Raw genomic sequence first — 23,849 nt, 5'->3', positions numbered from 1 at the left:
CTTGCTTCAATGGTACAAGTCATCACTAGGTGTCTTAAACATGCCTGGGGACACTAAATGACTCCTGAGTACCTGTTTCATCACTGACTCAGAATGGCTGGGCCCACTCAGTTAACGCCTGAGGCACATGAGACCACTTAGCCCCTAATTTGTGTTTCTCTGAAGGCTTCGAATGAGATGCAATACTGTTTGAGACATGCCATCCTAAGCGCTAGGCTGTTATAGCTTTCCCACTGACACACTGGGAGTCAGTGTCAGATCCTTGTGGCTTGGATTCTTCCTATACTAGGTGGGTGTTTGGCTGCTGCATAAATGAAATGAGACAACCGCACCATGTTCCCACGATCTTTATGGGGATGAAGGAGCACAGACAGCCACGATAATCAGCAAAGAAAAGGGAGAGCTGTTTAAGGATTTTCTCAAGGGACCCAATGGGTATACTGAATAATTAGCAAGAGGCCTGCTCAATGAAAAGGAAAGTTGCTCACTGAAAAAGGCAGGAAAGTAAAAACAGACACCCCAAATGGCAAGGTGAAGAGTTTTCCTTTCAAATAATCTGAGTGAAGATAAACACACCCAAATACTATTTCTGTGGATTATTTTTTTTAATATAATTATACATTCATGCTGTAGTGGTAGCAACATTCACATTTGTAGGACCATTTCTCTCAGTGACGCTTTACAAAGGCACAATCAAGTAGGACATGTTTACAATAACAAATTTAATACAGACAGTTGAAGCAGATGTGGAATTGGACCAACATATGAAGTATTAAATACCTGTGTTTGGGTTAACTCAATTATTTCCACTCCAAAGTATTTGTACTCTTCAACCCTTGTCTCCAGAGGCGATGGCAGCTCTAGTGTCCATCGGAGCAACACCCACTTTAACATGTCACAACTGAACGTCCACGAGTAGAGAGGTGAAGAACTCGGATTTTAAAAATGAATTCTTGTACAAAACCCCAAAAAACTTCTCTTTCCACTTCAGCTAATCATGTGAATACTGAAGCCTTTCTCCTCTGTGTGGCCATTCAGTAAGTCAGCTATTTTACATTAAATGGTACACTTGAGGATTAACCAAATTGAAGGCAGCCATCCAATCACGGTGCTTAAAGTAAGGAAATAGAATAAGTTAGAAACCAGGTAAGTTGTTTCTACAATGGGAAGTGTTGGTCCCAAAGGAACAAATTCTCACTGAAAGCAGAATATAAAACTAGTTTACTTATTTAAAAATGTGCACACTCTTCTTTAGTTGATGGAATCATGTTCATTTTTAAACATCTGGTGTGAAGGAGTCCTTTATGAGTGAATATCTGGAATATATAGGTTGATTAAAATGTAATTTTCAGAGAAACCAAAAACTTAACACCAATCTTATTGTTTAATAATAGATTCCCTGGGCCCTTAAGATACTTTAGTATTGATTTTCTTTTCAACCCCAAAGCAGCATGTTACTCCCCTGCTTGGTCATGTCATGACCTATGGAGCCATTTCTTCATAAACACAAAGTGCCTGGCCACTTCTCATAGCCACACAGCTATGTTCCAATATTGTTTGAGATTCCTTAGATCTAGGTTTCTTAAAATGCATTTATCTAGTAAAGAAAAATGGGCAGAAGGAAACTTCACCCAAATTATGTAGCAGTGTTAAGCAAATTCAGTTTCTGGGCCAAAATTTAAATTATTTGTGTCTTCAAACTTTCCTTTGTAACCTTTCTTATCTCAATGTAATTTTATATTTGGCCAAAGAAAGCTATTTTCTCTTGGCAGACAAGCCATGCTTCTGAAGCAACGCTGATTTAGGTCTGTGGAATCTGTCTCCTTTGAGAGCACACTAACAGATAATTAAAAACTGTCAATTAAGAAGTAAGTTCCAGTGCTGAGCATAGTATGTTGAAAAACCAACTGGAATTCTATGATCTGAGATATGAGGGAATAGATATATTTTGACTTTAAAAAACAAAACACTTGGTGGAACATTGAGAATGAATACAGAGGTTCAAAACAAACAAACAAAAACAACCCAGGAGTCATCAGGATGCAGGGTGCAAATGCCCCCCCCAGAGCCTTGGACACAGAGAGAAGTGAAATGTCAACAGCTGAATGTAGTTAGTACCAGAGTTAGTTTAAAACAGGTCTCAAAATGTCAGCTATTTCCTACACCAATTGTGTTACTTAAAACAAAACAAAAAACCCAAACCCCTAACATCAAGCTTCTTTCATTTTAAAGGTCACAGAATGATCACAAACTACATTTTTAGATTTTAAATTAATTCTAGTCCAATCAAAATTTAAAACTGTCCACATTTACAAGCAAGGAATCTTACTGTATTTGACATTCACAGTTTGGGAATGTGCATTTTCTTAGCCCACCAACGGACAATGTATCTAATTAATCTAGCATCTCGTCGTCGGTATTCGGTATTTATAACACTCTAAGAACTTAGTTCTTCTGCTAAGGAGCACACTCGTAGCCTCGGAACACTTCATGAACCCTGAAGTGATTCTCTATGGAAGGAGTTTCCTTTGCAAAATGGATTTGGCTAGTCACCTGCACACCCAAATCCCCGAGGATCTGAACAAACTTCCTGTGCTCCTTCCCAATCCAGGATCTCATTGGATCGTGTACTTGATAAGGTGTTACATGAGTGTAAACAGTAATCCCTGTTTGAGCGAATTCTTTCAAGACGTCTGGATACGTGACCCAGGTATTGCTTCCTCCAGAATGCCCACCATCCAGCCAGTACATCGCGCGTATGCTTCTGATGAAGGCCTCTACGTTCTTGTCCTTCTTGGCCTCCTTCAACTCAAACAGCAGCTGATTCAAAACAACGCAGCCTTTGCTGAACCCAATCAAAGTAAAGGATGCGCCATTCAAGGGCAGTGGGGCAAACCTCACGGCAGAGTCCTCAGCGTTGTCACAGGTCCCCTCTTTTTCCTCCGGGCCACCATTAGTGGGAGTAGAATTAGGCTGACAGTTAGATGCTTTACAATCCTTATTCCAAACACTACTGTTCTTGGACAGCAAACCATTCTGACTTAATTTGAAAGCATTAACTAATAACATATACAAGTGCTTAAAGGCTCCGAAGTCTGGATTGTGTTCTGGTGCACCAAACATGTTGCTTTTCACAAAATTGTCATAGCAGCTGAATTTGTGCAAATGCATTCGGGAACACTTTATTACCCAAATATAACTATTGGGAAAACGGCGGGCTAAAATGGTGGCAACATTTTCTAGACTCCAATTTTCCCATTGGTAATTCTCAGGATGTCGGGTCATAATTTCATGGTAATTCTGAAAAGAAAGATGATATGAGCATTAAATATGTATTTACTTATAAAATAGGAAGTTTTGATGACTTACATTAATGTACTAGAAATAAAACCTAAAAACCTGTTGTCACTTTTTGGCTATAAGATTTTGAATGAAACACTTCACTCTCAGCTTAAAGTTCATTAAGAGACAGGGTAATGAAATATATTTACATTGAGTATTGATAATTTCTGAATGAAACAGTTTAGAAAGATAAATTTGTTTTACAAATTATAATTTTTATTTAACACATGCTTCTAATTCAACTGAAAATATAAATTTGCTTCATTACAGACATTTTGATCAAGACATACTTTAAAAATATGTCCTTCTCGATGAGCTGTCATCCTGTATATCTCTAAAATCCATCCCAGGAGGTCAGGAACCTCACTGCTCTGCCTAGCTTCAATGTACTTGTTGCAAAGCTGCAATAGCAGCACAGATCTATAGTTATACAACTGTCACTATAGTCTAAAATTCCTAGAGGTAGAAAAACTAGGTTTGGTGATAGACTACAGAATTGCTTTCCATGGTTTTCTTTTTAATTTGTTCAATTTCACGTGCCTGGAATAACTCAATTTTGTTTAAAAATTAGAATGATGTTGAGCTTTGTTTACTTATTTATTACTGTGTAAATGTTTGCTCTGGTCTATCCATACCCTTTGTCCTTTTGTACACAGGCTTTATTTGTTTAGATGCATTCTACATAAAGTGATATATATTTGTTTTGGCTGTACAATGGACATGTACTTTACCTTCCTTTTATTTTTATTAATGCTGATGTTTGTTCTTTTTAAGATGGGTCTTATGACATGGCCCAGGCTGTGATTCTCCTGTCTCAGCTCCCTGGAAACTGAGGTAATATAGAGTCTTAGGATCCTGGAGGTAATGATGTAAGAGAACTTTTGACCTTCTGTAGTTTGAATATTGAGTGATATGTACATCTTCCTATTGAAAAAATAGGCTACCACAAAAATTAAATCTATCTACAAAGATAAAAAGAAAAATTCTTAAGTTTACCAGTATGAAAAAAATTAAAATTTATGTGGCTAACAGTTTAGTGCTCTCCAGTACACAAACACATATGTAATTACGCATACAAAAAAAACCCCCAAAAAATAAAATATTCTTTCCTTCTCTATTAAGCAACCATAAGATTAGATATAATTTTCCCTTAAGGTATGCTAAAAGGCATAAATTTGCATACATTTGTAGACATTAAAATGCCCCTGGAAGAAACAGCAACACCTGCACTAGAAATGCACAAGAAACAGCAACACCTGCACTAGACATGTACAAGAAACAGCAACACCTGCACTAGAAATGCACAAGAAACAGCAACACCTGCACTAGAAATGCACAAGAAACAGCAACACCTGCACTAGACATGTACAAGAAACAGCAACACCTGCACTAGACATGTACAAGAAACAGCAACACCTGCACTAGACATGCACAAGAAACAGCAACACCTGCACTAGACATGTACAAGAAACAGCAACACCTGCACTAGACATGCACAAGAAACAGCAACACCTGCACTAGACATGCACAAGAATGTACTGTTTGCCACACTGCAACTTAACTTCAATGCTAATAGTTAATTTACAAAAATCCGGGTATGATAAGATTATACAATGAGTTACTTTGCATATTTAATTTCAAATCAAGCTAAACATTTCTATCTGCTGGCAATTTTATTTTTTACTTTTGTTAACTATGTTTGTGTCCTTTGCTAATTTTCTCACTATAATGTTCAACTCCTTAACAGTTCTATTTCATGAGTAGATTGTCATATATGTCGATTAGTAGCTTGCTTGCTATGTATGGTTTAAACATATTCCAGGAAGACCTTAAGTTGACTTTTAATGGATTTTGTAATTACCTTCTGCACATGCAGGTTTATCATGCAAAGACTGTCATAAAATTATGGCAGCTTAGATCTGGAAAGGCTTTCTGTTACTTGTTATTGTTTTTAAATATTATTTTTGTGTGTGCTGGCGTGTGTGGAAGTCAGCGCACGGCCTGCAGGAGTGGTTCTCTCCTCCTCCCCTGTGCATCTTGGGAACCAAACTCAGGTTGTCCGGTGTAGCAGCAAGCACCTTTACCCACTAAGCCATCTTGGTGGCTTTTAAAATTGTTTCTTTTGAGACAAGCAAGGTAGCCTATGCTGCCCTTGAACTCATTATGTAGCTGAGAAAAACACTGAACTGCTTCTCCTGCTTCCTGCCTCATTCATTTTTATAAGCTAGGTGTGGTAGCACATGCTGTAATCTTAGCACTTAGGAGACTGAGCCAAGGATTCAGAATTCAAGAGCAGCCTAGGCTGTACACAGTGAAACCACTTGAAATAATAAATAAGTAAGCAAGTTTATTATAATTGAGGACCCCAAAGTCCTGAAGCTATACAATTACTTACATAAATTACTCAATGAACCCTAGTGACGCAGATCTTATGATTCTCAGTTTAAGTTGTAGCTCACAGAAGGTGCTGTAAATCTAAACATCACCCTCCACCATTAGCCCTGGACTACATGATCAGAAAGGAAGAAATTGTTAACAGTGAGGAACTGAGCAGCAAAATGGGACTGGGATTCTTACGGCTATATCAAAGCTCAGGCTCAAGGACCATGGATAAAGACTTCCACACCCTCAGATGAGGGGCAGACCGCCATCTCCCACCCCCACCGCCCCAGTCAAACTGAGTCTGCGAACCAGCTCTTAACAACAGCCTACCTACTGAAAGTGGCTTGCTTTGGAGTATGCATCTTACTGGGGATATAATGCTTTCACTATGCTCGTAGGAAGGAAGGAAGGAGGCTGCTTCTCTACTCATCCCCAGGGAGGCAGGCGACAAGAGAGTCCCTTGCAGAGCCCAGAGAGTGCTTCGCCAAGTTAAATGCTTGCTGACCGGCAGAAACTTAGAGGTCCATCCCACACCGCACTCAACTTGGGTCAAAAGAATCTTGTCAGAAGGTGTCATGTTTGCAAGAGTTTAGAAAGATTCATGATAAGGATTTAAAGTAAATGGATACCCTTTGAACAGACTAAAGATAATGGGCAGAGCTACACTTCTCTCAAAAAATGCACCAAGGGAACAGCTTTAGATAGCATAAAGTACACAGCCCAGCTGAGCAGTGAGCAGGGGTTCCCTGAGGAGAACAGCCCAAGGAAGTGCAGGAAGACGCAGAGAAGGACCCTCGTGGTCACTTACAAAGCAAGATGAGAAGTCATCGGGAATCCTAGCACTTGAGAGGATGCTGGCTCTTACTGTTGGGGGTCAGGGAGCCCCAGGATGGGTTGCAAGACCTTCGCTTTAAGCCAGTTCTATCACTTTCGATGCAGAGAGGCAGAGGCACTGCACGTTGTTGGATTAGAGATGAGGTATAAAAGAGACCTACAGGTGACTTCAGGTCTCTAAGCTGAGGGACTAAATAGGTATTTTCATTAACTTGGATGAGGAAGGCTGCTTAGGAGTAAATAAATTGTTGGCTCAGTGGTTAAGGGCACTGCCTGCTCTTCCAAAAGACCTGGGTTCAATTCCCAGCACCCACATGGCAGCTCACAACTGTCTGTAACTCCAAGATCTGATACCTTCACGCCAACACACATAAATTAAATTAAAAAAATAAAATAAAATAAAATAAAAAGCTGCTAAATACCCAAAGGAAGTAATGGACTCGCAACTGGTGAATCCATAAACATGCAGCTGGTCAGTCTCCCTAAACTAGAGAAGGGTCAAGTGTCATCAGGGCAAAACAGAGAGACATCACTGAAAGAGTAGAGAAAAGGTCCAAGAATGGCACACTCAGGCACTTGAAAGTGTGAAGACACTGGAACTCAATGAGTTATTCCAGTGTTTAACCTTGATGGATGATGCCCTTTCAAGTATTATCCCCGCTGTGTACCTGAAGCACTTCGTTAGGGAGACTGACCAGCTGCACACACTTCCCAGCTTCAAAGTGCAGAACGGAATGTTAAATCTAGGCAATTCAGCCTTGGAAGTCTTGTGATGCACTCCCTTCCATTTCTTTTCCTGAAGACAGAGTACTCTTAAAAAACTCCCCAGTCTGCACAAATTACCACTCCACCACGGTCCAAAAAGCTAATGGAATAGATGCTGCTGAAATGAAAGATGATACTCCAACTATATCTAGAACACTTTAGGCCCCGCTTGAAGACAAGTAGATGTTCCGTCTGGCACACATCTACAGCAGGAAGTACCCAGCCGCCATCACCGCAGGAAGGCATGAAGCAACTGGTCACAAGTCTCTCCGAGTTAGTGTCAAGGCATCAGGCTTGTTTTCCATACTGGGTACAATGGCACCAACTGAGTAGATGTTTCTCCATTAGCAGTCAACTAGTCAACTGGTTTGAGAGCAAGAGAAAACATTAACTACCACTATGATTTTTAAGTGTATCATTTTAAAGCTCCAATTTCAAAACAATAAACTAATAGTTTTCTAGCATGAGGGAAACATCTAGCTATATTCTAATTTGCATGTCGCCCCTAGCGCTAACAGAACTTACTGGGATGACTGATTTTCTGTGGAAATGCTCCCTCTGCGCTGTCCGATGGGGCACACGCAAGGCACCTGTAGTGGTGACTCAACACTTGGCAATACAATTAGGCAGCAAACCCTGCCTTTTCATATTAACTAATTCAGATACTCTCACGTGGCTCAAGCACCCATCGCACAATGCGATTTCAGAGTAAAACCCAGCTTCCCAGACAGCTCCAGCAGAGTCGTTTGTCGGCAGCTGTTACACCAGAACCAGGAAGCACACAGGTGTGCTTAATTCAAACGGGTCCCACTTCCACTAGCATTTCTAGCATTTACATTCCTTCCACGACGGTGCTGTAGGGTTACCGGTCACACTTTAGCAATGGTTGCGTTCTAGTTAGTCAGCGTTTTTAAACAGTGTCCTGTGCCCATCATACACAGCGTCCTCCGAGACCATGCTGGGGCTGTGCCTGCACGTCCACCGTCGCGCCACTCTTCCACTCAGCTGCACCGGGACTGACAGTTGCTCTCTGCAGACCTTGCCCTGAGCTGTCCAAGGCCCCCTTCCCGGGCGGGGCTCCGGCAGTAACGATAGCGCCCCCCACCCACCCGCGTGTGAGAACCCGCGTGGGCGTGTCGGGGACACCGGACCCGAGTTACCTGCACATCCCCGGGGAAATAGAGGACGTGGTGCCGCGGCCCCGGGGCGGCTCCCTCCCCGTCCATCAGCAGGAGCAGTTCGTTGCAGCGCTGCGGGTCGGAGCCCGGCACAATGGAGCGCTGCAAACGGTGGCTGACCTCCGGGGAGCCCCGCGCGCCGCCGCCGCCGCCGCCGCCGCCCGGGTTCATGGCTCGGGCCTGCGGGCGGGACGCCGAGTCTCCGGAAGCGAGCAGCGGCCGCAGGAGCAGCAGCACCACCGCCGGGGACCGCGGCAACCCGAACCCCTTCATGGGGTCGAGCCGCGAGGGCCGCTCACCAGGCGGCGGGGGCGGGGCCTCAGCTGTCCAACGGCCCCCGGTCGCCGCTAACGTCAGCGCGTAGCGTGCGTCAGGAGCGGGGGTGGGGGTGGGGTGAACGGAGGGTGCGTGCGCGAGGAAGGACGTTTGTAGTTGGTGGACTCAGCGGTGGCGGGGAAGCTCGAAGGGGAAGCCTGGGAGCCTGAATATCGCAGATGCTCAGGGTCCTGCTTTCATCAGGTTCTGTGTAAAAAACCCTGGTGGGTTCATCTTCACGGTGAGGTTCATCTGGAGGTCTTGTCCTTGGCCTGAGTCTCCTATATCCTGAAGTTACCCAATTAGGGAATTCGTGGTTCCAAGTCAAGCCTGGTTTCTGGTTGGTAGAGGGAGCAGGGCACATGGCCTAGGGAAGGTGGAGGGCCGCCTTGCTTGTCCCCACATTTACTGTTGTGGGTACTTGCAGCTTATAAGATTTCCTATTTAGGGTTTTGAAACCAGTTTGAAAAGTATAGAAAAATCACGAGACTTCTTAAGTATAATTCTCTAGGAGTAGAACAGGGCCAAATGTATGCTAAAGATGGGGAAAGTAAATGTTATTTTATCACGTGTGTGTGCGCTTACGCACATACTGCGGACAGGCACATGCATTTGTTTGCTGGTGCCAGACGACACCTTTGAAATTTATTAACTTAGCTTCCACCAGCCCAGAAGCTAAGAATGTTACCAGATCCCATCTGGGGCCTATAGCACATATTTTTCCATCTGATATTTCCACCAATGTATATGAAAGGTCTTGATTTATATAATATTTTCTATTCTGGTGCTGTAAAACATCAGCTCACTCGTATTTGGCTCACCTTTGAGGCAAGAGCAGTTTCTTATTTAGCAGTGCATCCCTCACTGTGTCTTTTTACATTTTTTATTTTCCTATTTATTTTTTTGATAGCATCTCGTTAAACCTGGAGCTCGTAGACTAGGGTCGGTCAAGAAGCCCCAGGGATTTGCCTGTTTCTGCCTTCCCAGCTGTGGGATTATAGACGTAGGCTGCTGGGTCCCGGGGATCCAATTCAGGCCCCCATGTCTTGGGGAAAGAGGCAGTCAGTCACCTTAGCAACTAAGCAATATCCCCAGCCTTATTCTAACTGAAACATCCTTGTTTTCTGTTTTGTTATAGGTTTTTTTTTTTTTTTTTTTTTTACAAATAATGAAATATAATTGCTTTATGCATTTTCTTAGTGGCTCCCTAGAGCTATGATTTGCTAATCTACTTTGATATAAACTATTGGATTCCATCTGACATCATAAACATAACTGAGGTGTTTTGAATGAGAATAACCCCCATAGATTCATATTTGAATACAGAGTCCCCAGTTGGTAAAACTGTTTGAGAAGGATTATGCTGTATAGACAGACTCCTATACAGCATGGATTGGAGGAGGTTTATCACCGCGGTGGTTTGGGGTCTCGAAAGCCCACACCACTCTGTTTGCCCTCGGCTCCACGCCTGTGCATCAAGATACAAGCTCTCAGCTACTGCGCTAGCACTGTGCCTGCCTGCTGTCATGTTCCCCACCAGGATGGCCATGGACTCTAACCCTCTGGAACCGTGAACCCAAATTAAACGCTGTCTTTTATAAGTTGCCTTGGTCATGGTGTTTTCACACAGCTATAGAAAAGTAGCTAAGCTAGGAACCAAGAAACAATTATTTAATTCCTGCCACAAAGTAGATTGATTGCTTTATAAAAATAATGTTAAGAAGCAGAGGTTAACTGTACAATAATTGGTATATTGTTTTGCAGATCACATTTCACTTCCACTAGGCCAAGGACTATTAAGCTGTAGTCTGCAAGTCCAAGTACAGACATATAATGTAGCTTTTGATTCTCATGGTTTTATTTTTCAGGTTGACTGAAGAAAGAAATAATCATATGTTGAAGGGAACGGGAAGTGCTTGTGTTTAGAAAGAAAATTAACTGTAACAAATGCTAAATATTTCACAGCAGTCTTGGTATCTCTAAGATAACTGAGGCCTTTGAAAATACAAAAGAACGGCCGGGCGTGGTGGCGCACGCCTTTAATCCCAGCACTCGGGAGGCAGAGGCAGGCGGATCGCTGAGTTCGAGGCCAGCCTGGTCTACAAAGTGAGTCCAGGACAGCCAGGGCTACACAGAGAAACCCTGTCTCGAATAACCAAAAAAAAAAAAAGAAAAAAGAAAATACAAAAGAAGAGCCAAAGAACAAAGAAACAAGCAGAAGTAAGCAGAACCCTCCACCCCCACCCCCGATGCCCCACCCCCAACCCCAACCCCCACCCTCTACCCCCCACCCCCCACAGTCAGAGAGTTCCCTGGGAAAGGAGCAGCCCTTTCTCAGCTCATTCTTAGAGACATGTATGTTGTTTATATGCTGTGTCATGGACTCTGTAGACTTCTTATATGTCGACTTTTGATTACTGTACCTGCTTTCTCTCATCTCCATCTCCCACAAAGTCAATGGTGCTAATTCCGATTTTCCTACAACCGTCCATACAAATGGACTATTTAATTCTCTTTCAGGACTAGACTTTTTAATCTCAGTAGGAATACTTACAAGAACAAAAGTGACTCTATCCAGTTGAGTGAAACATTCTCTTTTCTGGCTCTTTGTGATCTTTAGTGCCCATGTCTGTCTTCTTCTTAGTTCTCAAAAGGTGTCCTGATGAGTCGTCAGAACTTTTGTTATGCTACTCAATAGACTAGAAGAAAGTCGAAGCTTGTAGAAGGAATCCATGAAAGGCTAATTACACAGTAAAGGACAATAGTGAGAGCATGAACCCAAATACCCACAGAAGCCGTGTGTAGTCATCAGTAGTAAATCTGGCCATATCTCATGCAACAGGAAGTGGCAAAGACTGAAAAACTAAAGGCATCTATCACAATTGAGGGAAGTCATTCTTTGAGATGAAGGCAGTGCTCTGCCAGCATTTCAAGTCTTTATCTGGAGAAATCACGTACACAGATGCTTATCACTTGCTAACCTATAAATGTTAGTATGTAATTAAACTTATTTTTGTATCAAATTAAGTATTTGCACAGGTCAGATTTGGCCTATAGGCTACAAATATTCAACTTCTCTGCTACAAGAAATGGTCTGGTCTTAAAAATGGGTATGTGACAAGCTCTTTAAATATGGCTTCCTCTAAGAGATAGAAAAAGAAAAAAATTGGGAAGATAAATCCTTGGGATTTAATTGGATCCCATTTGATGTTCTATCAAATACTTAATTTTAAAAACTACTCATGGTGGTGGTGGTGGTGGTGGTGGTGGTAGTGTGTGTGTGTAGCCTCTGTGCTGAAACTAGACCTTGGGAAAAACAGACAATAAATAAGCCATGTCATTCTTGCATATACATTTTCCCCAAACATTCCAGATGAAGTGAGGATACAAAATGAGTCCATTTAGGGATTTGGAAGCTTATTTTGTCAAGTTTTGTTAGCTAAAATGACATTTTATACTCTGCTTTCCTGTAGCATGAGTTGAACACACACTTCAGCAAAAATATAAACCATGAGCAGTCAGATTGTATAGATTAGCACTCAGTGGGACCTCCTGCAGTATTGTATACATTATCCTTAACTTGCTGTTAAAAGATAAAAAAAAATAGTCAATTAAAAACTACTCTCATCAGGTGAAATCCAACAGTCTATAAGAGTTCTGCGTGGGTTGATAGCTGGGCGTGGTGGTGCACACTGTTCTGCGTGGGTTGATAGCTGGGCATGGTGGTGCACACTGTTCTGCGTGGGTTGATAGCTGGGCATGGTGGTGCACACTGTTCTGCGTGGGTTGATAGCTGGGCGTGGTGGTGCACACTGTTCTGCGTGGGTTGATAGCTGGGCATGGTGGTGCACACTGTTCTGCGTGGGTTGATAGCTGGGCATGGTGGTGCACTCTGTTCTGCGTGGGTTGATAGCTGGGCATGATGGTGCACACTGTTCTGCGTGGGTTGATAGCTGGGCATGGTGGTGCACACTGTTCTGCGTGGGTTGATAGCTGGGCATGGTGGTGCACACTGTTCTGCATGGGTTGATAGCTGGGCGTGGTGGTGCACACTGTTCTGCGTGGGTTGATAGCTGGGCGTGGTGGTGCACACTGTTCTGCGTGGGTTGATAGCTGGGCATGGTGGTGCACTCTGTTCTGCGTGGGTTGATAGCTGGGCATGGTGGTGCACACTGTTCTGCGTGGGTTGATAGCTGGGCATGGTGGTGCACTCTGTGACCCCAGTGCCCGGGAGGCCGAGGGAGGGAGAATATGACGGCTTTGAGGCCAGCCAGGCTACACAGTAAGACCTGTCTCAAGAAGACAGCAACAAAGAGATTGCTTCCTGGATTCCTGATATTTGTTCCAGGAATCTAAAAGTGGTTTTACATCTGAAAACCAACATTCTATGCCATATGAATGTCATAAAACTAAAAATACCATAGATATCTTAATAGACACACAAAAAGTATTGGCAAAATCTAGCATCCTTTCATGATGAAGACCATTCAGCAAACTAGGAACTAGGAGTCATTATGAATATCCTACAACTCACGTAATACTTGATGGCCAGAAAATTGAGTATTTTCACCCTGGAAACAGAGCGAGGTAAAATGCTACTCTTTCAGCCTCTGATCAGTACTACGAGAGAAGTTTCAGCCAGAACAATTAGAAAAGAAACAGGCATCCGGATTGCACAGGAAGACATAAATCATGCAGATGCCTTGATACTGTGTATGGAAAAACCTTTAGGAACCCACTGAAAACAATAAATGAGTTGGCCAAGATTACAAAATCGATATGTAACAATTATCTTTCAGTTACTGGTAACAGAAAATCCAAAAATAAACTAATAACAATTTTACTTAGTAAAATATATTTATGAATACATTTAATGAAAGAAATATAGAATGTGCATGCTCCAAAGCTGTTTAAAAATTAAAGAAAATATAAAGAGAAATCCAACGTCTATGGGTCAGAAAAGGTTATATTGTTAAAGCTGCTGCTTCTTTCAAAATTAATGTTAGTTCAGTGCAACCCACATTAAATGTCTTTATTTTGCTGGTCCTGAGATGTGCATTAAAGGCGGGGGGTTCAAAATACAAAGCCTTCTTAAGAAAAATAACAGAAGTTGGAAGACTCACAATTTTCCATTTCAAAACTGTAATGTTGTGTCCATCAAAGTGGTGTCTATAGTAAATAATCGTGGAAACACATAGCAGTGAAATGGGATCCAAAGTCTGAAACCAGCCTTATCTCAATGATCAATTGATTTTCAATGAAGATGGCAAAATAGGAACAGTGAGAAAGTTTTGTTTTTATTTTTGAGGCAGAGTTTCTTTGTGTACCTTGGCTGTCTTTGACTGCCTTTGTAGACCAGGCTGGTATCGAACTCACAGCGATCCGCCTGCCGCTACCTCCCAGAGTGCTGGGATTACAGGTGTGCACCAATACACCTAGCTAAGATAAGTTTTGGGTTTTTTTGTTTTGATTTTTTTTTTTTTGAGATTTACTTATTTGTTATATATAGTGTTCTGCCTGCATGTACATATACACACCAGAAGAGGGCATCAGATCTCATTATAGCTGGTTGTGAGCCACCATGTAGTTGCTGGGAATTGAACTCAAGACCTCTGGGAGAGCAGTCAGCTCTTAACCTCTGAGTCATCTCTCCAGCCCAAGAAAAAATATTTTGATGACTGGTGTTGGGATATCTGAATAGACACATGCAAAATATGGAAGTCCTGCCCGTTCCAGACTACATACAAAGCAACAAAGAAGAGTTAGTGTGTGAGCCAAAAAAATTCATAGAAGAAAAAATAGGACTACTTTCCATGGAATAACAATCATAATAATTAGCCAGTGCTTTTCAAACAATACTAAGTGAGAAGGTTAAAAAAGAAAAATAGACAAACTTAATTTTAGCTAAATAAAACAACTTGTTATTTCAAAGGATACCACTAGTGTACATGAAAAAGACAATTCCCAAGAATGAATGAAAGTATAGGGAAATCACATACCTGGTAAGAAATGTATAAAACTGCATTAGAAATTCCTAGCACTTTGTAATGAAGATAAGGCAAGTTAAAAAAAAAAAAAGAGCAAAGGCCATACACACTTCACAGAAGATGTACGCAGGCACAAAACATTAGTCATTAGGGAGATACAAATCAAAACCCTTACACATTTCACTTCACATTTACTAGTACGGCTATAGCTGAAAAACAGCATAATAACAAGCATTGACAGTGATGTGAGAAAGTCGAGAGGCTCCTGCATTGCTGAAAAGAGTGATGTAGCTGCTTTTGATGGCATTTGATAGTTTTTAAAAATCCTGAACAGATTTCCCACATGTAGTAACAACTGCATACCTAACAGAAGAAACTCACGGACAGAACGGTGTGTTCTGGCTCACAGTTTTAAGAGCTACAGTCCCTCAAGATGATGTAGGCACCGCAGCAGGAGTCTGATCCAGCTGGTTACAGAAGAAATGCATAGGGAGGGGGCCTGGGTATAACATCTCAGGGCCCTCCCGAACAGGTCACTTCTTCCACCAAGGCTTGCATCTCCTAAGGTTTCCACAAGCATTCAAAAACAGCATCACCAGTTGAGATCCCAGTGTTCAAACACGCACATTCAAACCAGAGCGTTCTAGCCCTGGTCCCCAGTGGTGTACAGCCATCTGACAATATAAAATGCATTCATTACAGCTTCCAAAGTCTGCATGTCTCACAACCTGATCTCTGATCAAAGGCCCAAAGGCTCTCTTGAGACTCAGGCAACCTCTGAACCCTGGTTTGAAAGTGACATACCCCCAATGTCCTCTGGCATAACATAAACATCACCATTCCAAAAGGGAACCATAGGGGCAGAGCAAAGAACACTGATCAAAGCAAGACTGACTGGAAACAGCAAATAGCACACTCCGCGGTTCCGTTCCTGGCATCTGGGGCATGTAGCGGAATCATCTGGGGCCCCATGGCCATGTGAAGTCCCACCCCTTCAGCTTTGCCACCCACGGCCCAAGTAAGCTCTCTTAGTCTGGCTCCATAGCGTGCGTGCATCTTTCCTCAGTGGACGTTTATGTTGCTGGCATTGCAAATATCCTAGAGTCTACATACATCACAGCTTAGGTTTCATCTTCACACAGCGAGTTCTCAGGGTCTGCTTGCAGAGAACCCACCCCTGATAGCATAGTGCATACACCCTTGTTTGCTTTGTGCTGGCCTCTCTTACCCTCTCGCTCTTGGCTCTTTCGTGTCTGTAGAACATGGCCAACACTGCAGAGTTCTGACCTCCACCAGCCTCTCTGCCTTCTAGGTGATCTGGGGAAATCTGTCTCCAGGAAGCTGTTGTTGAGCAGGGGGCCCCCTCAGCAGCATTCTCAGCTTAGTGTCTCCTTTGAAATGATGGGTGATGCTGGTCCTCACAGTATCTTTTCCGTTGTCCTAGTGCACAGCAGAGGGGTTCCATTTAACACTACTAATCCCCTTAACAATTACAAATGCTTTTGACCCCACCTCATGTGTGACCTTAAACTTGCCCTGCCCCTTTCCTCCTTTCCAAGCTGTAGTCTCAGATATCTGTACTCACGATAAACCTGGGTAAGAGCAGTGAACAGTAACCATGACATCACTCTCTAGGGACACAGAATGGTGCTCTTTGGCTAAAATGTAACACAAATAGCTTCTCTCCCACTTCCTAATACAGTTCTTTGTATGTTTTGCCCATTTTAAGATTTGGGTTGTCCTCTTGTTTCAACTTAAGAGTCCTTAAGTTTTTGGATACCAGTCCTCTACCAGAAAGCATCTTGCAGGAACTTTGTCTAAGTGTCAAGTACTTTAACTCTTTCTCCCATGCATCCTCTCTGGATACTGTACTAAAAGCGTGTCACCAAGCCAAAGGTTTTTTTGCCTTTTCTTCCTATCTTCTTCCATAAATTTTGTAATTTTGCATTTTGTATTTAAGCCTATGATAAATTGAGTTACTGTTTGTGAAATTTTTATGTCCTGTGTCTACATTTATTCTTGTGACTACACAGCCAGCTGTTGTAGATGCGTCTGTGGGGAACGGCTTTATTCCCTTGTATTCTCCTGTTCCTTTATCAAAGATCAGGCTGGGCCTATATTTCTGTTTCGTTCCATTGACATAGTCTGTAGTCTGTTAACTATTTATGCTAATGTGGTCTGGATATTTATTTCTTGCAGCTGAAGTAAATCACTTATTTGAGCACTGAAAATTTCATTATAGAAATTTAATAAATGAGGAAATAATAGACTTAGCAAGGTTAGCCAACATGTTCAAGATCATCTCACTAATAACTAACCGAGCCAACATTTGAACCTCAGTCTGCTTGCACGCCTACATGTTACCGACGTGAAAGGTGAAAAATGGGCTGTTTTTTCTTACCTGGACTGGCACTATTATTGAAATAGTCTTCTCCTAATTATTCCCCTTCATCGTACTGGAGTTCCTTCCCAATTAAATGTCTCCTTAGCCAGCATTTAATTCTAGCTTGCATGGTCAGCTTTCCCCAGTACTCTATTACACGCCCAGTGGGGCTGCGCTCTAGTCCTGTATTACACTCGGTTTTATACGATCAGTATTGGAGCCTACATTCATCCTTCAACTCGGGGCATCTCTCAGTATTGAAACCCCACTCATTAGTTTTCTCAATTGCCATGTTTTTCTTTAACTTTTCCCAGTTGTATGTCCCCATTATATCCTAAAACTGGAATTAAGCGTTCTTTCCTTAAAATAACAACGAAAAGCCCTGAAGTTCTTTCCGGCATATCCTCTGCCTTCTATTTTGCTTATATGTACTTGGTTTATCCAGGTTGTCTTCTCCTCAATCGATGCACCACATGGAACCTGGCTTTTATTTTTTAAAATGTTGACCATATAGTATTTACACCAAACATTTTCTAAGTGTTTGGAGTTTCAGAGATAAAAGACAGCCATTGCCTTAGTAATAGCTTCCAAGCTGGTGGGTCAGGCCAGAGAACAGTCCCTTTCCCGCAGCTCCTCCTGGACTATAATACAGAACACAGAGCACAGCACACCTGATGCTGTTTGAGTGTTGCAAAGGGAAGTGAGTGTGGCTAGTCAACTCAGCAGTCTGCGCACTAGCCAGAAGGCCTAAGGCAACGTAGCACATTAAACCTCCAGAGTTTACAGTACTCTGGTCTTGCGGTTTGAAAACATTTTAAGGAATGCAACTGGAAAGGTAGGATGGAGCCGCACCTATAAGAAACGTTTGTTGGCAGAGGACTTTGCAGTCCTTAAACAAGTAAATTTCCTAATGTCCATAATAAATCCACGATGGCTAGAAATTCTGCTGAGGCAGTGTTTATCCTGAGATTCACCAGAAAAACCAACTGGGGCCACCATTAGGGTCCAAAATTAAGCCAAGCTTTATTGAATATGAAATACTGACCAAGAGATCGACTTTGGTCAGGACCATTTTCTGGAATTCCCCACCTGAGAATGGCCTCAAGCCAAGGTCTGCGGGGGTGGGGGTGCAGGTGGGGATGGGGGTGGATTATAAAGAAACCTACCAGCCATGAGGCTTTGTTATTTCCCAAGAACTACATTTCCCAGCATTCCAGGAGGTTACTTGATTCCTGTGCAGATGGAGCTCACAGGTTAATTTTGGGTATTATAGCTGAATTCCTAATGCAGCAGCTGGACAATGGGAGAAGCCCCGCTCATAGTTGGTGTTGGTGGGTCGGTCTAGGGAGACTTAAGCTTTAAGGTGATCAAGCCTGTTGTATCCCTGTTCTTAGAGAAGCTGGGTTTCCCTATCTTCTTTCAATAAACTGCTGTGCACTCAGTCAAAAGAGTTTGCATTGCAGATCTTTAGCAAGTAAATCTCATAATGCCTTGCTTAAATGACCAGCAGCTGAGGGACAATGAGTTACCACTAACTGTGATTGACAGCAGAAAAAGAGACCTGCTAGCAGCATGTAAAGGTGGTCGAGGAAAATGGGATTAGGATCTGAACAGACCCCAAAGGAAAAAGAACATATTTGAAAGATGTTTAGGAAATGAAATGTCTAAGACGCTGTGCCTTATTCATTATGAAAATATGAATATAGGTTTGTGTTATCGTCAAAACCACTGCTTTTAGTAAAGAAGCCAGTAGGGAAGCTATATAGATCACGAGTTAGTTATTTCTCTTTGGGATTTTTAAATAAAATTGTCAAGCACAAAGGTAGAATAGTGTTGTTTGTGAGGCAGCACAATGAAGAAACTGCTGACACCAAGGCTCCTTGCAATGGAGTGTTAAGCACGTTCCACTGCAGTGTGCAGAAGAGGAAGAAACTATGCAGAGGTGTCTGGGAGTGTCCAGAGCAGAGAGAACAGAAAAGCAGACTGCACATGGCCAGGGCTAGGGAAGCCAGAGAGTGGGAGAGAGTAGTGCTGAGAGACTAGAGCATCCAAGAGAGCGAGAGGGCAGCAAGAGACAGGTAGAGGGAAGAAGGGAGGGCAGCAAAAGACAGAGGGAAGGAGGGAGGGCAGCAAGAGACAGAGGGAAAGAGGAAGGGCAGCAAGAGACAGAGGGAAAGAGGGAGGGCAGCAAGAGACAGAGGGAAGGAGGGAGGGCAGCAAGAGACAGAGGGAAGGAGGGAGGGCAGCAGGAGACAGAGGGAAGGAGGGAGGGCAGCAGGAGACAGAGGGAAGGAGGGAGGGCAGCAAGAGACAGAGGGAAAGAGGGAGGGCAGCAAGAGACAGAGGGAAAGAGGGAGGGCAGCAAGAGACAGAGGGAAGGAGGGAGGGCAGCAGGAGACAGAGGGAAGGAGGGAGGGCAGCAGGAGACAGAGGGAAGGAGGGAGGGCAGCAGGAGACAGAGGGAAGGAGGGAGGGCAGCAGGAGACAGAGGGAAGGAGGGAGGGCAGCAGGAGACAGAGGGAAAGAGGGAGGGCAGCAAGAGACAGAGGGAAGGAGGGAGGGCAGCAAAAGACAGAGGGAAGGAGGGAGGGCAGCAGGAGACAGAGGGAAGGAGGGAGGGCAGCAGGAGACAGAGGGAAGGAGGGAGGGCAGCAAGAGACAGAGGGAAGGAGGGAGGGCAGCAAGAGACAGAGGGAAGGAGGGAGGGCAGCAAGAGACAGAGGGAAGGAGGGAGGGCAGCAGGAGACAGAGGGAAGGAGGGAGGGCAGCAGGAGACAGAGGGAAGGAGGGAGGGCAGCAAAAGACAGAGGGAAGGAGGGAGGGCAGCAAGAGACAGGGAAGGAGGGAGGGCAGCAAGAGACAGAGGGAAGGAGGGAGGGCAGCAAGAGACAGAGGGAAGGAGGGAGGGCAGCAAGAGACAGAGGGAAGGAGGGAGGGCAGCAAGAGACAGAGGGAAGGAGGGAGGGCAGCAGGAGACAGAGGGAAGGAGGGAGGGCAGCAAGAGACAGAGGGAAGGAGGGAGGGCAGCAAGAGACAGAGGGAAGGAGGGAGGGCAGCAAGAGACAGAGGGAAGGAGGGAGGGCAGCAAGAGACAGAGGGAAGGAGGGAGGGCAGCAAGAGACAGAGGGAAGGAGGGAGGGCAGCAAGAGACAGAGGGAAGGAGGGAGGGCAGCAAGAGACAGAGGGAAGGAGGGAGGGCAGCAAGAGACAGAGGGAAGGAGGGAGGGCAGCAAGCAAGAGAGAGAGGATGTGGGTGGGCAAATCATGCAGATGATAAGGAAGATGAGGATCTGGGGGGTGGGAAGGGCCAGGGTACTAAAGTGAACTCTATGATGTGTAACAGGAACTTCCTGTGCTGAGGGGGCTGGAGGCCAGCTTGGCTTTGCTATGCTGACAGGCACCACAGGTAACCATGCTTCCCTTCGGCCAGAGCTGAGGGAGCTGTAGCTCTCTTCCTCTTTATGTTAATTTGTGAGGCTCCGTGTTGCTCAGACTTTTGCCATATTTGCATCCCTTGTCCCATCTATACCTTTTCTTTTTTCAGCGCCCCGCCCCCACCCCCTATTTTTGGAATTCAAAGCAATCCCAGACATCACATCTCAAATCCTTTCTGTACTTCAAAGTCCAGTTTATTAACGCATTCCGTATTCACCTGCTTGCTCCCTTGTAAGGTCAGTTAATTGGCTCTGTATTCTCCCACATGTGAACCGGAAGAGCACTCTGTGTATCTCCTTGCATTTATATGATCTGTTAAAGCACAGTCCAGGCTACAGGTGTTGAGTTGCCTGGCCCCCGGGGTGTATGGAAAAGCGTCTTTTGGAATGTGTCTGTGGGGTTGTTTCTGGACGAGACTGACATTTGTATTGGTGACTGAGAGAAGCAGGTCGCTGTTTTCAGTATGGGTAGCTTCCATCCAGTCTTTTGCTCTCTCTGCCTGTGTTTGAGCCAGCACATTGTATCCTGTCTTCAGATATGGGCCTAGACTGGAATTTGCAGCATTAGCCACCCTGACTTTCAGACTTTAAGGGTCTGACTGGAACTGTCAGCTCTCTATCTCATGTGTGGCCGATAGACCTTGAGATTTCTTGGCTTGCTTGACTGTGTAAACCAATTCCTTATAATTCCAATCTCTCTCTCCTCTCCAATATATGTATATATTACACATACACACATATGTATATCCTATTAGTTCTTTTGGAAATGCTCATATAAATGGCTATTGCTTCTATTAGTTCAGTAAATATGAGTATAATAAGCCATATAGTAATTTATGCCTTTTTTTCCAAATAGCTTCATATGTATATACAATATTGTTTTTAAATTGATGTTACACTATTCTGCTATTTCTACACTTTTCTTATTCAAAAGTTTATATTTGAAAAAAAATCATAAGGACAACAGTAATGTTCCTTATTTTCCATATAGAGAAATGCTGAAAGTTAAGTTGAGACCTTTAAGTGTCCTTCTGGGCCTAGTGCCACAGGCAGGTCTATAACACAGGACTCGGAGGGTACAGGCAGGGCGATCAAGTTCAAGTCCAGCCTGGGCTGCGTAGCGAGTTGGAGGGTATTCTTGGAAATACAAGGAACCCTTGGGCCCCCAAACAAAGCGAAACATTTCCAACAGGCTCTCTCAACAGCAGATTTATGAACTCAGTATGCACTTTGATAACATAGAGCATAGCTTCAAGAGTCCAGATTCTCTGCCGCTGGGAGTGCAGCTAGACTGCTACTTGCTGTTCCCCGCCTGAGTCACCAAGGCCCATTGTCTTTCTGACCAACAGCTACCTTGCTGAGAGAACCTCTGCTGCCTGAGGAACTGGCCAGGCGCTTCTGCCCTTTATCAGAGGTTTAAGGCTGCCAGCAGATAAGGGAAGCTGTCTCACTCTCATGCTAAAATCGAGAGAGATGTGCTTCCAAATGGAACTTGGCATTTTGTCAGAAACTGTTAAAAGGTATGCGTCGTAGGCACATCTTGTATTAAATGGCTTCTTTCTGTCCTGTTCTGAGACTCTATGTGGCACTTCAGTGACAAGTTCTAAGTGATACCAACTTCTTTTGATGCCGCCTCCGCCTCCTCTTCACCCTCCTCCTCCTCTTCCCCCTCCTCCTCCTTCCCACCCCCAACTCCTCCTCCTCCTCCTCCAATGGTGGTGTAGCAATGGTGATGGCAGTACTAGGAATGGAATTAGACCCAGGCCTTTGTGTTTTGTAGGCAAGTTACCAATGAGCTACATCCCAAGCCTGCAAACCCCCAAAGCTTTTTTGAGGAGTTCTTACATGCCCTGGTGAACCAAAAACGGGGAGCAGCTCACCCCAGAAGGGGGACCTGCTCTGCTGCTCACGTGGGTGAGTGTTGCCGCTTCACCACAAGACTACAGAGCAGGCCTGTTTAGTCTGCTCTATAGCTGCGCTTACGTTTTCCTGCAGATGATACACATCTTGTTTCATCTCCCAAAGCTGATGCATCCATACCCTGCTCCACTGTCTGGCATCCCACCACCTCTGCGTGAATTATAGATGGGGAAACAGAATTTAGAGTTACCTGCAAAACTAACAAGAGTGTGAAAGGAAATGTCCAGGATACGAACCTTCATCCTCCAGTTTACGAGCAAAATGACGTGGAACCAGTAAATAGCTTTTCTGAGCCTCAGCCTTCCCATCTTTAAAAATTGTCGCAGTGTCTGGTTTGTGACTAACGAAAACTGTGATTTAAAGCAATGATGCTTAACTTGTACTTGTAAGCAAAGTGATTCTTTGCGGTCATGAGCATCTTAACATGTTCTAGTATCCAAGGTTTTAAACCTGTGTTTTCCTTTGTTTATGGAATTCTAAACATACATAGAGCGATGGTGAATTGTCAGCTGGGATCATATTGACTTTGTGGGGGTGGGCAGCCCTGCTCACTGTGGGTGGTGCCCTTCCCCCGCCTTGGCTCCTGCACTGTGTAAGTGGAGAGAGTGAGCATGGGCATGTGAGACTCCATCTTTCCTGAGTGTGGGCCAGTTGCTTCCATCAAACTCCTGTGGTCTTGCCTTGCACACCAAGGTGGCCTGTGCCTTCCTTGAGCAGAGAGCGATACCACAGGCTGCTTTTGTCAGGATGTGCTATCACAGTAACGAAAAAAAGAAAAGAGACACACTGCGCATTGTTTCCTTGAGGAGAACCCTAAAAAGGTTTCCAGACTGCCAAACAAGGGTTGCCTTGGCTTCACCTGCAGGTGGTGATCTGGATGTTATTAGCTTAAGGGAGGGAGACTGGTAAACAAAACAAAACAAAACAACAACAACAACAACAAAAAAACCACAGCTTGTGTTAAAGGCGCCTGATAAGACTGAAGTCCTAATGCAGTAGCAGTGGCCAGAGTTAGTGTTAGTGGGTCGTCGGTAGTGATGACGACTCTCACTGGCCAGGTCTAGAGAGACTTACACTTTAAGATGATCAAGCTTGTGGCATCACTGTTTGTGCTTCCAGAGGCTCTCTGGGTTTCCTTATCTTCTTTCAATAAACTGCCATGCACTCAATCCAAATAGGTTCTGTTATGTGTAACAGGCTAAGAAATTATCAAACAACCCTACTGGAAATAATATGTGGTACTAAAATGGTTTCCCAAGTCTCTTTTCCTCTGGTAGAATTAGAAGTGGGACACTTGAACTTGAATGTT

General features: G+C 43.9%; 1 protein-coding gene and 1 long non-coding RNA gene across 3 annotated transcripts; one reads left to right on the top strand and one right to left on the bottom strand.

The window, feature by feature from the left end:
* Nucleotides 1-586: 586 nt before the first annotated feature.
* Nucleotides 587-8,846, bottom strand: LOC311595973 (mitochondrial protein C2orf69 homolog). The gene is made up of 2 exons (XM_084779119.1): nt 8,484-8,846; nt 587-3,300 (listed from the first exon to the last, which is right to left on the bottom strand). The coding sequence occupies exons 1-2, from the start codon at nt 8,772-8,774 to the stop codon at nt 2,458-2,460; spliced, it is 1,134 nt and encodes a 377-aa protein (XP_084635245.1). The 5' UTR covers nt 8,775-8,846; the 3' UTR covers nt 587-2,457.
* Nucleotides 8,847-8,894: 48 nt separating this feature from the next.
* On the top strand, nt 8,895-23,431 carry LOC311595977. 2 transcript variants are annotated; one of them, XR_014778636.1, is made up of 4 exons: nt 8,895-9,040; nt 10,685-11,036; nt 21,970-22,140; nt 22,616-23,431. It is a non-coding gene; the product is annotated as an uncharacterized lncRNA (long non-coding RNA). The 2 variants fall into 2 exon arrangements; XR_014778637.1 differs by lacking the exons at nt 21,970-22,140; nt 22,616-23,431 and adding an exon at nt 11,337-12,529 and having other exon boundaries at nt 8,904-9,040.
* The last annotated feature ends 418 nt before the right edge of the window (nt 23,432-23,849 follow it).

The sequence above is a fragment of the Acomys minous genome, assembly GCF_964271855.1.
Source record: "Acomys minous genome assembly, chromosome: 4".
In the NCBI taxonomy this organism is placed as follows: domain Eukaryota; kingdom Metazoa; phylum Chordata; class Mammalia; order Rodentia; family Muridae; genus Acomys; species Acomys minous.
This window is presented reverse-complemented; position numbering and strand designations above follow the sequence as displayed.

Coding starts and splice junctions, on each gene's coding strand:
- LOC311595973 (XM_084779119.1), bottom strand. CDS start 8,774: ATGAAGGGGTTCGGGTTGCCGCGGTCCCCGGCGGTGGTGCTGCTGCTC. Junction 3,301..8,483: donor ATTTCCCCGGGGATGTGCAG/GTAACTCGGGTC, acceptor CTTTCTTTTCAG/AATTACCATGAAATTATGAC.